The following is a 16976-nucleotide window of genomic DNA, read 5'->3' on the forward strand; positions in this document are numbered from 1 at the left end:
ACCACAAAGGGAGCTTTTCCTCTCCTTTCTCGGGTTCCCTGTTTCTTGTCACCACCACTTCCTGAGATTCTCCTCAGTTTAGATGACCCGTTCGGGAGACTCAGAGGGGTTTCCCCTCAGGACGTGCGAAAGTAGTTGTAGTTGTCGCGGGGGGGGGGGGGGGGACTGAGCTTGCAGAACCCAGGCTCTGCTTGGAGAGAATTTTTTTTTTTCTTTCACATTTTCTGTTAAGGTCTTTCCCTGCCGTTCTAGCTGGCTTGTAGCGGAAAGGGATCATGGTCAAGTGAAGCTCTAATGCTTTCTAAGGAGCTCCAAGGTTCCCCCGGTTCTCCGGTGCAGCGCACGCTGAGCGCCCGGCAGCACGAGGCGGGAGGTTCGCAGCTCAGTGCGCATGCTCCGAGAGGTTGGCGGGGGGGGGGGGGGGGCGCTTCAACACCTGCCTCCTAGAGACTTCCGGGGCGGGGGGAAGACCGGAAGTACAGGGGCTGGCGCCTGCTTCTTAATCTCGTTTCGTAGCGGGGCGCCTCGCCTCTCGGCTGGTGAACGGATCGATGGTCGTGTGCGATATCGTATCTCTGTTCGCACCGCTTTTCACTTTGCCGCGGGACTAGAGATGGACCCAGGGGAAACCTGACCCCAGTGGGCGACGGCCTCTACGGTAGCGCGTCCGTTCTTTCCAGCCTTGCCCGGCCCTCCTCAGACTGTCGCCAGCGCTCGCTCCCTTTCAGGGGCGGCTCCTCCCGCCCCGCCCCGCCCCGCCCCGCCCCGCCCCTGCCTCCCGCCCTTATGTACGATCGAGCTCCCCGCTTGCTCAGATTGGCTGAAGGTGGCAGCACTGAGGAGCATGTGGGTCCTGGATCCTACCAGGTACCTGTTCTGAAGCAGCAGGCAACAGGTAAGAGGTAGGGAAAGGCAACCCGACTGCCACGCACCTCACTGCCGGCCAGGCCCGCTTCTCTGTGCTTGTTACACATAATGGTACCGTTTCATAAGTGCAACAAAGCATGAAATAGGGAAAATACTCTCCCTATGTTACAGACGATAAATGGTAAAATCATTCCTGTGTCGCGTCTCACAGGGTCACTAAGCCCATGGGTAGGACTCTTGATGCTACAGTGGTTGTCTCCATCATACTTTCAGGTGCACCGGTTAGATCTAGGAATTTGATTTCCTGGCTCTGACGACTGTGTGAGTCTTCAAAGTCTGTACACTTCTTCCCGCTTACTGTTGATTTTCTTTGTGATCCTTCTGCTTCACATTCCTTTGCTACCATGAACCCAGAGACACTTCATTTACGAACATGTAACTTTTCTATTTTGCAGTGTGATTTAAAGATAATGCCGTGTATTTTTGGATAGATGCTTCCTAACTGTCCATATCCATCTTCTTTTTGTTTTTTTTTTAAGAGTTTGTTTATTTATTCATTCATTCATTCATTCATTCATTCATTCATTCATGAGAGACCCACAGAGAGAGAGAAAGAAGCAGAGATATAGGCAGAGGGAAAAGCAGGCTCCCTGCAAGGAGCCCGATGTGGGACTCGATCCCAGGTCCCTGGGATCGGGCCCTGTGCCTGAGGCAGATGCGCAACCACTGAGCCACCCAGGCATCCCCTCCATCGTCTTTTTGAACATACTATTGAGAGCCCACATTCTGGGGGGAAAAAAGCTATATTTGAAGAGATGGAGTGGGAATGGATAATTAATTACTTGCAATAATTATTTGCTCTCATTTGTTTGCCGTTAGTGACTTAAGGGAAACATTTAACGAATACTTATAATTTGCTGTCTGCTTTCTTTAATTTGATGATTTTATGGAGCTTACTACCATCCAAATTACAGTTTTTCCCTTGTTAATCTGCATTTCCCCTATTGTTACACTATATTTTTAAACAAATGCTATTACCATGTTTACATGACTGATCAGATTAGGATATTATGTTGATTTAGGCTTCTTTGGGTGGAGTGCAGATTTGTCATTGTTTTAATTTTTGAATTTTACTGCTTTTTGGCTTGTGACATTCAGTGGTCTTGGAGCCTTTGTCTATATTTAATACAATTGAGTTGTTGTAAACATTAACTCCCTAACAATATATCAACCACCAACCACCACCCCAAATACTTACGCCTGTGATGCTTTTCTATCCTTATTTTATTTAACACAGCTGAACACTGTCTTTAGAAATATTTTTTCCCCTGATATCTGTAACATCATCATTTTCTCCTGGTTCTTTTTCCAATTATCTTGAAACAGTGCCTGATGCGTGGTTAGGACCTAATAAACGTTTGTTAAATGTTGAATCAGGCAATCATTTTTCCCCTCAGTAATCAGTTCTTTGTTGTCTTCTTTAAAGGTTTTTATTTTTCTGAATGTCTTTTAAATGTTTATATAGTATATTTTCCTTCCTTTGGTGATTTCTTTTCTCATGCACTTTCTTGTTCAAATCCATAGTTTTATTATCCCTATTCAGATTCTTATGGCTCCCAAAAGAAAGTCTTCAGAGAGGTGGGTGATTTATATCTCTAAGATGAACTTTCTCTTGATGTTAGGGCTTCTCATTGCTCTTACTTTTTTGAACATCTTTATCTGGGTGTTCTCTAACATCTGAAACTCCCAAGTGTCTGAGTTCATCATTTTCCCCATCATTACTAACCCCTTTGAAAAATTCCCTATCAGTCAATTATAAACTTTACATTTTGGAATTATGCTAGACTTTTTATGACTGACCATGCCCATTGGTCATTTAGATCTATTGGTTCTATATTCTCATTGTCTCTTAAATCAGTTCCCCTTCTTCATGTAACTGCCCTTGACTGTTCAGGCCTCGTTATTTCTATTCTAAGTTAAACCAATAAAATATTGCTGGTTTTCCTCTATTTCAGTTTCCAACTTCTCTCTTATGGCTAAAATGATCTTCCTAAGATATAATTATCTTATTTGTATAAAAAAAATTCCTTTTAACACTAAGGTTAAAATCTGAACTACTTAACATAGTGCATAAGATTCTTCATGGTCTGATCCTTTACCTGGCCTTCCACATCCTCTCTCACCCACACCCAACACTTTACCCACATACTATCAGCAGTTTCAACTTTGCATTTTCTAGAAGTTCATGCTCACTCACCTCCAAGCTTTTGTAGCTGCTGATATTTTGCCTTGCGTGCTGTTCCTTTGTTTCTCACTTGGCTGAGTCCTACATACTCTTTTAGATTGAGGTAAAGTGAAATTGTTCTCTGACTCTACTATTTTTCCAGTTTTTCTCTGACTCCTTGATGACTCTTTCATAGCACTTTGATACTATATCTTAATTTATCTGTTAACTTATCTGACTGACACAATGTTACTCTCAGTTTTTAGCTCAATACCATAACACATAAATACTTAATAAAAAAAATAAACAGTAATTCTTGGAATAAAATTTTAAAACAAGTCTAATGAGCTACATATAGCAGAATTAAAAAACTCACTACATGACTTATGTGAACTCTGCTTAGAGAGCAGTAAGTGGGGTGTTGCAAGGCCCTTTTTTTACTGTTTTGTAGAATTTTGTCTTGTTGACTTGTGAAAGAAACTAGGAAATTCTGTGCTTGGTAACTCAGAGCAGCTGCATCCTGTCGAGCCCTGTTTTGGCAATACTCAACAACAACATGCTGATAATAGAAGGTATAGGTGTCATTTCCTTATTGGATAATTTAAAAGTGGCTTATCTCTTTCCAAGGTTTATTCTGCTTTACCCTTCTTTAAGATCAGCGACACCCTGGACTATACAGAAATATACACAGTTATTTCAATTAAGGGTCAGGTAGATTATTTATATAGAATATGATGTAGGAAGAGTAGATGTTGGGACTTTATATAACTTGCTACTTTGAATCACAGAGGGGTAGAGGATCCTAGAATCTTAGATCTTCAAAAGAAAGATGCAAATGTTGACATTTTTACAATATTAATTCTGCCAATCCATGAGCATGGAATATTTTTCCATCTCTTTGTGTCTTCCTCAATTTCTTTCAGAAGTGTTCTATAGTTTTTAGGGTATAGATCCTTTACCTCTTTGGTTAGGTTTATTCCTAGGTATCTTATGCTTTTGGGTGCAATTGTAAATGGGATTGACTCCTTAATTTCTCTTTCTTCAGTCTCATTGTTAGTGTATAGAAATGCCATTGATTTCTGGGGATTGATTTTGTATCCTGCCACATTACCAAATTGCTGTATGAGTTCTAGCAATGTTGGGGTGGAGGCTTTTGGGTTTTCTATGTAGAGTATCATGTCATCGGCGAAGAGGGAGAGTTTGACTTCTTCTTTGCCAATTTGAATGCCTTTAATGTCTTTTTGTTGTCTGATTGCTGAGGCGAGGACTTCCAGAACTATGTTGAACAGCAGTGGTGAGAGTGGACATCCCTGTCTTGTTCCTGATCTTAGGGGAAAGGCTTCCAGTGCTTCCCCATTGAGAATGATATTTGCTGTGGGCTTTTCGTAAATGGCTTTTAAGATGTCGAGGAAAGTTCCCTCTATCCCAACACTCTGAAGGGTTTTGATCAGGAATGGATGCTGTATTTTGTCAAATGCTTTCTCTGCATCTAATGAGAGTATCATATGGTTCTTGTTTTTTCTCTTGCTGATATGATGAATCACATTGATTGTTTTACGAGTGTTTCTTTCTATCTTTTTTTTTTTTAAAGATTTTATTTATTTATTCATGAGGGACAGAGAGAGAGAGAGAGAGAGAGAGGCAGAGAGGCAGAGACACAGGCAGAGGGAGAAGCAGTCTCCATGCAGGGAGCCTGACATGGGACTCAATCCCGGGTCTCCAGGATCACACTTTGGGCCAATGTCGGCACTAAACTGCTGAGCCACTTGGGCTGCCTGCATTCATAGTTTCATATGGATTATTAATTCATAAGTAGATATATAATGAAATGAATAATTGGGAGAGAGGAGAGGGCTCTTGCTTAAATGAAGAGGGAGTATTCAATTTTATAAAATTAAAATGACAATTGAGGTTCAAGAACATCATGTATCTCCACATATGATACTCTGAGAAAGCTACATCACCTATTTAGTATGCTGTCCAGAAATGCACAATGTGAGTGTAATCATGAGGAAGCATCAGAGAAGTCCCAACTAATGAAAGTTTTAGTATACAAAGGTAGGGTGCTATATTCTTCCAAAGTTACAGAATACAAAGGAAGGTTTAAGAAATGTTCTAATATTAAAGGAGGCTAAAAGCAATATCTGAACCTAGACTAGATTATATACTAAAGGGAGAAAATGCAACAAGGTGTTATTAGATCAACTGATAGATTTGGAATGTGAATAGTTGATTAGGTAAAAATATATCATTGGTATGTTTACTAAAGTTGGTAACTGTGCCTCAGATATGTAAAAAAAAAAATCCATACTTTTAGTAAATGTACACCAAAGTATTTGAGGGTAAAAGGCCATAATATATATAACTTCCTATTAAATGGTTGTATATACATGCTGCATGTCTGTGTGTGTGCATATGTGTGCACATAGACACACTCAGGGGGATAGAGAGGAAAGAATGAACATAAAGAAAGAGACAGAAACAGTGTGGACAAATTAAAAAAGCAGATGATATGTTAGCAATGGGTGACTCTGGGTAAACATTATACATGTATTTTATGAATTATTTTTATTCATGCAATTTTTTTTGTAAATTTGAAATTTTTTATTTTTACTTTTTTAAAGAGTTTATTTATTCATGAGAGACACAGAGAGAAAGAGAGAGGCAGAGACACAGGCAGATGGAGAAGCAGGCTCTATGCAGGGAGTCCGATGTGGGACTCGATCCCAGGACTCCAGGATCACGCCCTGGGTCAAAGGCAGGCACTAAATCACTGAGCCACCCAGGGATCCCCATAAATTTGAAATTAATACCAAATAAAAAGTTTCAAAATATATAATACTATATTTTATAAGAGTTCAGTTATACCCATAGATACATATATATTATATGTTAAGCTAAATATAAATTTATAATAAACTTTTTGTGTTCATAATATAAGTTTAATATTATAAGCTAAACCAGATATGTATATCACTTAAATCTGAGATTTTTAAAGCTATTTAATGATATTGTTGAGTTAATTGAATATATATGTCATGGAACTTTGTCAATGTGTGAATTTTATTACATAGAAGAAACCATGTTATGATACTCTACATAGAAAAGCCAAAAGCCTCCACCCCAAGATTGCTAGAACTCATACAGCAATTTGGTAGCGTGGCAGGATACAAAATCAATGCCCAGAAATCAATGGCATTTCTATACACTAACAATGAGACTGAAGAAAGAGAAATTAAGGAGTCAATCCCATTTACGATTGCACCCAAAAGCATAAGATACCTAGGAATAAACCTAACCAAAGAGGTAAAGGATCTATACCCTAAAAACTATAGAACACTTCTGAAAGAAATTGAGGAAGACACAAAGAGATGGAAAAATATTCCATGCTCATGGATTGGCAGAATTAATATTGTGAAAATGTCAATGTTACCCAGGGCAATGTACACGTTTAATGCAATCCCTATCAAAATACCATGGACTTTCTTCAGAGAGTTAGAACAAATTATTTTAAGATTTGTGTGGAATCAGAAAAGACCCCGAATAGCCAGGGGGATTTTAAAAAAGAAAACCATATCTGGGGGCATAACAATGCCAGATTTCAGGTTGTACTACAAAGCTGTGGTCATCAAGACAGTGTGGTACTGGCACAAAAACAGACACATAGATCAATGGAACAGAATATAGAACCCGGAAGTGGACCCTGAAATGTATGGTCATCTAATATTCGATAAAGGAGGAAAGACTATCAACTGGAAGAAAGACAGTCTCTTCAATAAATGGTGCTGGGAAAATTGGACATCCACATGCAGAAGAATGAAACTGGACCACTCTCTTTCACCATACACAAAGATAAACTCAAAATGGATGAGAGATCTAAATGTGAGACCAGAGTCCATCAAAATCATAGAAGAGAACACAGGCAACACCCTTTTTGAGCTCGGCCACAGTAACTTCTTGCAAGATACATCCACAAAGGCAAAAGAAACAAAAGCAAAAATGAACTATTGGGACTTCATCAAGATAAGAAGCTTTTGCACAGCAAAGGATACAGTCAACAAAACTAAAAGACAACCTACAGAATGGGAGAAGATATTTGCAAATGACATATCAGATAAAGGGCTAGTTTCCAAAATCTATAAAGAACTTATTAAACTCAACACCAAAGAAACAAACAATCCAATCATGAAATGGGCAAAAGACATGAAGAGAAATCTCACAGAGGAAGACATAGACATGGCCAACACGCACATGAAAAAATGCTCTGCATCACTTGCCATCAGGGAAATACAAATCAAAACCACAATGAGATACCACCTCACACCAGTGAGAATGGGGAAAATTAACAAGGCAGGAAACAACAAATGTTGGAGAGGATGCGGAAAAAAGGGAACCCTCTTACACTGTTGGTGGGAATGTGAACTGGTGCAGCCACTCTGGAAAACTGTGTGGAGGTTCCTCAAAGAGTTAAAAATAGACCTGCCCTATGACCCAGCAATTGCACTGTTGGGGATTTACCCCAAAGATTCAGATGCAATGAAACGTCGGGACACCTGCACCCCGATGTTTTTATCAGCAATGGCCACAATAGCCAAACTGTGGAAGGAGCCTCGGTGTCCATCGAAAGATGAATGGATAAAGAAGATGGTGGTTTATGTATACAATGGAATATTACTCAGCAATTAGAAACGACAAATACCCACCATTTGCTTCTACGTGGATGGAACTGGAGGGTATTATGCTGAGTGAAATAAGTCAATCGGAGAAGGACAAACAGTGTATGTTCTCATTCATTTGGGGAATATGAATAATAGTGAAAGGGAATATAAAGGAAGGGAAAAGAAATGTTGGGAAATATCAGGAAGGGAGACAGAACATAAAGACTCCTAACTCGAGGAAACGAACTAGGGGTGGTGGAAGGGGAGGAGGGCGGGTGTTGGAGGGGAGTGGGTGACGGGCACTGAGGTGGACACTTGACGGGATGAGCACTGGGTGTTTTTCTGTATGTTGGTAAATTGAACACCAATAAAAATTAATTAAAAAAAAAAAGAAAGATGCAAATAGTCTTTATTCCTAACTTTTCTTTTTTCTAACTACCACTCTATTACTATAGCCTCTTTGGTCAGTCCTCCAGTGTATTATCTTCATACTTGCCTCAGGAAATTCTTTTCACCCCAAACTGCAAACTTTATTGCCTCAGGCTTTGGCCATTTAATCAGAGAGACTCTTTTCAACCCAGGATTTGCAGCCTAAAAAGGATAGGACCGAGCTGCTCTGATTTCATCAATAGGAGACAGAATGGATATTCCAGTTCCAGATTAGTGAGAGCTATTCCTGATTTTCTCACATTTATCTAAGAAGCAAGTGTATTTTATTTCAACAAAGTGAATTTTCCCCACAGACAACCAGTCTGGTAAATATAATATGATAAAAACATAGTTCTTTTAGTGACTTCTCCTCACATATTGTGTTAAGGAGAATTTAATTGCTGTTCGAACTTGATTTACATAATAAATGGCACCCTACATCAGCTGTGTATTAGTTATCTGTACTGGTTCCATACCAGTTATCTAAGCTGGGTAACATTGGCTCCTAAGTATATTCTTCCCCAGATTTCTTCTTTGATGGAGGAGTGGTTAGCTTTACCTGCCACAGAAGCACGAGCTTTCCATGCCCTTCCACTCATGCCTATGAGCTTATGCCACCAATAATGATTTATTTTTATTAGCCAGTCAATTTAGGGAGACCACCTCAGGGAATGCAATCGGTCTTTAAGTTTAAATAAACAATATGTATGTGATTGCTGTATATGTTGATGTCCCTGAAAATGAGTATGTTTCAAAGATCTAGTTATTGCTTTTATATGAAGAATGACCTTTGTGTTTTGTGGCAGTTGCTGTAGCTATAGAATTTGCCCTTTAATCACATGCTGCCCACCTTCTTTCTCAGAATGGACTTCTATTGCTTCATGCCAGTTTGATTTATCTTCTGCTGTTGGTGCCTCAAACTCAGTATTTCCCAAACTGAACTTATTTCTTTCTCTTCAAATTTTTCCTTCTCTTCTCTTCTTAATTTCTTCTTTCTACCTGACAGTTTGATTTATCATTCATAGTTGGCATTTCACATGCCAATATATCCATATGTCTCAAATCAGAATTTTCTCTCACTCCACTAACCCTAATTCCCCAGAACCACCTTCTCCCATATTTTATACCTTAATTATTGGCAGCATTGTTTGTAGTATATTATTTGTCTGGCTTTCCCATTACTGGAGGCCAGAGTTTTAGCTTATTCATTATTATACCCTCACTGTCTCTCTCTGCACACGATAAAGCATTCACTATTGTTGAATGAATGACTAAAGAAAGGTGTAATTTAGAACATCACTGATGAATTCTGTATTTATTTATTTATTTTTTATTTATTTTTTAATTTTTATTTATTTATGATAGTCACACAGAGAGAGAGAGAGGCAGAGACACAGGCAGAGGGAGAAGCAGGCTCCATGCACTGGGAGCCCGACATGGGATTCGATCCTGGGTCTCCAGGATCGCACCCTGGGCCAAAGACAGGCGCTAAACCGCTGCGCCACCCAGGGATCCCCGAAATCTGTATTTATTGATTAATGTTCAGGGCACTATGGCAGGGTGGCGAAACATCTTGATTTATGTGGGAACATCCTGGGTTTAGCATTAACGTCCTACATCTGAGCAAACTAGGACAGTTTGCCACTCTAAATGTACATTAGGTATACAATAATGAATAAAACAGACAAGTCCCTTCTTTCATGGAGTTAATCAGTATAAACACTTTAATTTTCTTGTGGTTTTACTTGAGGTCAGTGTTTTATGTAAACTTCTAGCCTATTGATGAAAGATTCTATATAATTAATTATGGAAAACTTCAATGAGGATTTTATGAGTACTGGCTTTCTTGAATACGTAGGACTATTTTGTGTTTGTTCTTTTCCATTTTTCTATGAATTTCAGTATTATGCAATTAATTTTACACTTGTTTAGGTAGATTCAGTTAGAATCTCTGCTATGGTGTTAGAACAGCTGCCTCAGAACTAGTCTGAACTTAGCTTTCTTAGTTTTTATATTTATCTCACATTACCTCATGTTTGTATGAACCTAAATTAAAAAAACTCCAGAAAATCTTTCCTTGTAAGATTAAACATTTAGGCAGAAAACTGCATAAAAAGTATGGTGTAAGAGGTAAACACTCAAGAAATATAACTGGTCCAATTTCCCTTTCAATTATACCTACTTTCCTCTCCCTTAAGCACTTTTCTGATTTTTATGGCAATCATTTCCTTGCTGCTCTTTATGGATTATTAAATCTTGTTGATGAAATGACCCCTTTATCATAATACATCTCTCTTATCTTTAGTATTTCTTGTTCTAAAATGTACTTTGTCTGATTTTAATATAGTCACTCCATCTTCCTTTGATTTACAGATGCATGGCATATCTTTTCCATTCTTTTATTTTTAACACTTCTATGTCTTTATGTGTTATGAGGGTTTTCTGTAGACAGCATAAAGTTAAGTCTTACTTTGTTATCCAGTTGAGAATCTCTGCCTTTTATATTGGGGTATTTAGAACTTTTCTGTTTTTAAAAGATTTTATTTATATGACAGAACGAGAGAGGGAAGGAGGGAGTGTACAAGCAGGGAGAGCAGCAGGCCGAAGGAGAGAGAGAAGCAGACTCCATGTTGAGAAGGGAGTCCAACATTGGGGCTCGATCCCTGAAATCATGACCTGAGCTAAAGGTAGACACTTAACCACCGAAGTGCCCCAGAATTTTTCTATTTAATTTAACTATCAATATTGTTGTGTTTAAATTTACTCTCTTGATATTTGTTTTCAGAATATATCTCTTCATTCTCTTTATTTTTTCCCTACCTTTGTTGAATGAGTTTAGTTGTTTGGTTTACAATATACATCCCTAACTTACCACAGTCTACCTTCAAATAATATTGTGTCACTTCTCATATAGTATGTGAACCTTAATATGGTGTGCTTTCATTTCTCGCATCTCATCTTTTGTGCCATTGTGGTCATATATTCTACTTCTATATATGTCATAATGTCACAATAATTTGAAAATGGTTTGTCTTCCTCTCTAATTTTTCCCCACTCAGTTTCCCTCCATCAATGTACTTTTTAAAAACTTTATTTACTTAAGTAATCTCTATATCCAGCGTGGGGCTTGAACTCACAACCCTGAGATCAAGAGTTGCACACCCTTCTGACTGAGCCAGCCAGGTGCCCCGTATCAGTGTACTTTTCATTTCAGAACTTTGATCTGGGCATTTTTATGTCTTCCCTTTATCTCTTCATCACATTCATCTTTCTTCTACCTTGTTAAACAGATGGAGATTATTTATAATAGATAATTTTGATGTTCTTGTGTGTTAATTCCATCTTCTCAAATATATATCTTTCTTTCACTGACTTTTCTCCTGTTTATAGGACATATTTTTCTGCCTCTTGGAAGACCATTTCCTGGTGTTTGCACTATTCGTATTTTTATAACCTTTAGTTTGGTTTGTGTGTGTTTTGAAGGAAATCTGTGTCTTGTTCTCTGATTGTTTACCCTGATTTGGAATAATTCACTGGTATCCTGGTTTTTCAGCTCTACTGGATGACCCTTACTTTTCAAAATGGACCTTGGCTTCCTCTTAAGGATTTCTGTCCTTGTAGTCTTTGTTACTATCAAAAAGTACTTTTTTTTTTCTTACCTTTGGACAGTTGGTATGAACTATCAGTTGCTAAATTAACACCTAGAGTTTTAGTATCATTCAGGAAACTTTTACTCATCACCTCTGTGTGATTGAGGACTTTTTCCTTTTTCACCTTCCAAGCATTTTAGAACTTGAGATATTTTTCCTTGTTTAAAGTCATTTAAAGTTAAAGTCCTGCTTCAGTAGATTGTTGGTTTTTAAAGATAAGGTCTATATTTTACTCACTTTTATTTATTTATTTATTTATTTATTTATTTATTTATTTATTTAATAAATTAATTTTTATTGGTGTTCAATTTACCAACATATCGAATAACACCCAGTGCTCATCCCGTCAAGTGCCCGTCACCCATTCACCCCCACCCCCCGCCTTCCTCCCCTTCCACCACCCCTAGTTCATTTCCCAGAGTTAGGAGTCTTTATGTTCTGTCTCCCTTTCTGATATTTCCCACACATTTCTTCTCCCTTCCTTTATATTCCCTTTCACTATTATTTATATTCCCCAAATGAATGAGAACATACACTGTTTGTCCTTCTCCGATTGACTTATTTCACTCAGCATAATACCCTCCAGTTCCATCCACGTTGAAGCAAATGGTGGGTATTTGTTGTTTCTAATGGCTGAGGAATATTCCTTTGTATACATAGACCACATCTTCTTTATCCATTCATCTTTCGATGGACACCAAGGCTCCTTCCACAGTTTGGCTATTGTGGACATTGCTGCTAGAAACATTGGGGTGCAGGTGTCCCGGCGTTTCATTGCATCTGAATCTTTGGGGTAAATCCCCAAGAGTGCAATTGCTGGGTCATAGGGCAGGTCTACTTTTAACTCTTTGAGGAACCTCCACCCAGTTTTCCAGAGTGGCTGCACCAGTTCACATTCCCACCAACAGTGGAAGAGAGTTCCCTTTTCTCCGCATCCCCTCTCCAACATTTGTTGTTTCCTGCCTTATTAATTTTCCCCATTCTCACTGGTGTGAGGTGGTATCTCATTGTGGTTTTGATTTGTATTTCCCTGATGGCAAGTGATGCAGAGCATTTTCTCATGTGCATGTTAGCCATGTCCGTGTCTTCCTCTGTGAGATTTCTCTTCATGTCTTTTGCCTATTTCATGATTGGATTGTTTGTTTCTTTGGTGTTGAGTTTAATAAGTTCTTTATAGATTTTGGAAACTAGCCCTTTATCTGATATGTCATTTGCAAATATCTTTTCCCATTTTTACTCACTTTTAAATGCCGCAATACCTAACCAAATAATTATTTCTTTTATTTTAAAAAGCTTTTAATTCCATAATAACATTTACAATATCATTACTGCTCTTCAGGGCTCAGATTGCCTTTGCTCTTGACACATTTGCTTATGATATGACCAATTCTATGTCCTTAACCTCTACGCCTGTTTCATTAAAGGTTTTATTTTAATTCCAGTTAGTTAATATAGTGTCATAGTAGTTTCAGTGATTCAGAATAAAATTAGTGATTTGACATTTTTGTACAACACCCAGTGCGCATCACAACCAGTGCACCCCTTGATCTCTACTGCTATTTAACCAATCCTCCCACCTTCTCCCTTCTGGTAACCATCAGTTTGTTCTATACACTTAATAGTTTAATTTTTGGTTTCTCTTTTTTTTCCTTTGCTTGTTTGTTTCATTTCTTAAATTCCACATATGAGTGGAATCATATCATATTTGTCTTTCTCTGATTGACTTATTTTACTTTGAATTATATTCCCTACCTCCATCCATGTTGTTGCAAATGGCAAGGTTTTATTTTTTATGGCTGAATAGTATTTCTATCTATCTATCTATCTATCTATCTATCTATCTATCATCTATCTATCTATCTCTATATATCTACATATCACATATTTTTTATCCATTCATCAATCAATAGACCTTGAGTTGCTTCCATATCTTGGCTATTATAAATAATGCTGCTATAACTGTAGTGGTGCATTTATCCCTTTGGATTAGTGTTCTTGTGTTTTTGGGTAAATACCTAGTAATGTGATTGCTGGATTGTAGAGTAGTTCAATTTTTAACTTTTTGAGGAACCTTCATACTGTTTTCTATAGTGACTTCACAAGTTTAACCCCAGCAACAGTGTAAGATTACCTTCTCTCCAGATCCTCACCAATACCTCTTGCTTCCTGTGGTGTTGATTTTAGCCATTCTGACTGGTGGGAGGTGATATCTCATTGCAGTTTTGATTTGCATTTCCCTGATGATAAAGCGATAATAAGCATTTTTTCATGTCTCTGTTGGCCATATGTATGTCTTTTCTGGAGAAATGTCTCTACATGTCTTCTACCCATTTTAAAATTAAATTATTTTTTATGTGTCGAGTTTTATAGGTTCTTTATGTATTGTGGCTATTAAGCCCTTCAGATATGTCTTTTGCAAATGTCTTCTTGTATTCCATAGGTTGCCTTTTAGTTTTGTTGATTGTTTTCTTCACTGTGCAGAAGCTTTTTATTTTGATATAATCCCAATAGTTTATTTTTGCTTTTGTTTCCCTTGTCTCAGGGGTCATATTTGGAAAAAAGTTGCAAAGACAACTGCCAGAGAAGTTACTGCCTGTATTCTCCTCTAGCATTTTGATGCATTCTTGTCTCACATTTAGGTCTGTCATCCATTTTTAGTTTGTCTACAGTGTAAGAAAATGGTCCAGTGTCATTCTTCTATATGTGGCTGTCCAATTTTTCCAACATAATTTGTTGAAGAGACTGTCTTTTTTCCATTGGATATTCTTTCTTGCTTTGTTGAAGATTAGTTGACCATAGAGTTGAGGGTCCATTTCTGGATTCTTTATTCTGTTCCATTGATCTATGTGTCTGTTTCTGTGCTAGTACCATATTGTCTTGATGATTACAGCTTTGTAATATAGCTTGAAATCTGGAATTGTGATGTCACCAACTTTGGTTTTCATTTTCAAAATTCCTCTAAGTATTTGGGGTCTTCTCTGGTTCCATACAGATTTTAGGATTATTTGTTCCAGCTTTCTAAAAAATGTCAGTGCTATTTTGATAGGGATTGCACTGAATGTGTACATTGTTCTGGGTAGCAGGTTTATTTCTAGGTATCGTATGGTTTTTGGTACGATTATAAATGGGATCAATTCCTTAATTTCTCTTTCTTCTATCTCATTTTTAGCGTACAGAAATGCAACTGACTTCTGTGCATTGATTTTATATTCTGCCTCATTGCTGAATTCCTGTATGAGCTCTAGTAATTTTGGGGTGGAGTCTTTTGGGTTTTTCACATAAAATATCATTTTACCTGCAAACAGCCACTCTAGAAGACACTGTGGAGGTTCCTCAAGAAAGTAAAAATAGAGCTACCCTATGACCCAACAATTGCACTACTAGGTATTTACCCCAAAGATACAAATGTAGTTATCTTCAGGGGCACCTGGGCCCCAGTGTTTATAGCAGCAGTGCCACAATAGCCAAACTCTGGGAAGAGCCCAGATGTCATTTGTCACCTACAGAGGAATGAATAAAGAAGATATGGTGTGTGTATGTGTGTATATATATACATATATATATATATATACATACACATATATATGTATATATATGTATAATATATGTAATATATATGAATAAAATATATATACACATCCACACATACATATGTATATATATACACATACAAACATACATACACATAATGGAATACTACTCAGCCATCAAAAAGGATGAAATCTTACCATTTCAATTGATGTGGATAGAACTAGGGGGCAGGATATTACGCTGAATGAAATAAGTCAGTCAGAGAAAGATAATTATCATTTGGTTGCACTCATATTTAGAATATGAGAAATAGCACAGAGGATCATAGGGGAAGGAAGGGAAAATGAATGGGAAGAAATCAGAGAGGGAGAGAAGCCATAAGAGCTTCTTAACTATAGGAAACTAACTGAGGGTTGCTGGAGGGGAGGTGGGTGGGGGGATGGGGTAACTGGATGATGGGCATTAAGGAGGGCATGTCATGTGATGAGCACTGGGTGTTACATGTAATTGATAAATTACTGAGCTGTACATCTGAAACTTTGTACTATATGTTGGCTAATTGAATTTAAATAAAAATAAAAAAACGTGGACTTTGAAAGAAATACATAATTTCTTGTTTTAAAAAGACTTTTATTATTAGTCCAGATTATTAGCAAGATTTTAAACTGTACTAATTATTACCATATATTCTCCTTTAGTGTATAAGATTCTCACAAATTTTGAGTCCTCACTTTCATTCTTTTATTACCCATTGATGATAGCTGTTATCTTCCAAATCTTCTGTGATATCTGTGTTGCTTAAACTATACTCATTTTCTTGATACATTTCTTGAAATTTTTTATCAGTCTTTCAGAAGACTAAGTCTGTCTACTAAGTTTATTAAGTCTGTCAAATTTTATGATTATTTGTTCCAATGAAATTTGTATCTTAGCTTTGTAGACCTTTGTATCTTAGATTTGTACAACTTAGATTTGTAGACTTTTGTATCTTAGATTTGTAGACGGCAATCAAGAAATATTTACTGAGCACCAACTATGAAGAAAAGCAAAGAGATATTATTAATTACTTGCTGTAAACTCACTTTAAATTATTTCAATCTAACTTGTCTCTACAACCCTATATATGCTATTCTCTACAAATGATAGATGTTGTTCCAAAATGTAAAACACTGGTCTTTTGAGAAAGTATATTTTTAGCTAAATGTAACTTATTTTTATCTCAACCAAATATTCTTAGAAGAAGAAAGGCTTTGTTTTCTATTTCTTTAATTATTTTTTCAGTTGTTTAGGAATTCCAGTTTTGTAGGTTCTTTAATATAAAACATTCTGTTCTTAAGTCAGGTTTTAAAAGATGCAGCAAATTCTGTGGCTCACCAATAGTTCTGATAATACAGTATCCACAATTGAGATTACTAAATGATTTTATATATTTTGAATGCTTTTTCTCTGAAATCACTGGGACTGTGTTGTATCTTCCAGTGATACGATTTTTACTTTTATAGGTGGCTACGCACCATTCCTTTCTTTGGCTACCAGAGAAAGTACATTTACTGTTGCCTCTAACACTGAGAAAGCTGTTCCAGGGCCAGGGCACTATAATGTTTCAGAAGCACAGGT

General features: G+C 37.4%; 1 protein-coding gene across 1 annotated transcript in view; it reads left to right on the forward strand.

Moving 5' to 3' along the window:
- Positions 1-455: 455 nt before the first annotated feature.
- STPG2 (sperm tail PG-rich repeat containing 2) overlaps positions 456-16976 on the forward strand; it is a 537574-nt gene continuing 521053 nt past the window's right edge. Inside the window, exons 1-2 of the mRNA XM_072757274.1 lie at positions 456-895; positions 16862-16974. Of these exons, the coding sequence (XP_072613375.1) occupies positions 787-895; positions 16862-16974 (222 nt within the window). The 5' untranslated portion in view covers positions 456-786. The remainder of the gene's footprint in view (positions 896-16861; positions 16975-16976) is intronic.

Source organism: Vulpes vulpes, chromosome 4 (genome assembly GCF_048418805.1).
Source record: "Vulpes vulpes isolate BD-2025 chromosome 4, VulVul3, whole genome shotgun sequence".
NCBI lineage: Eukaryota > Metazoa > Chordata > Mammalia > Carnivora > Canidae > Vulpes > Vulpes vulpes.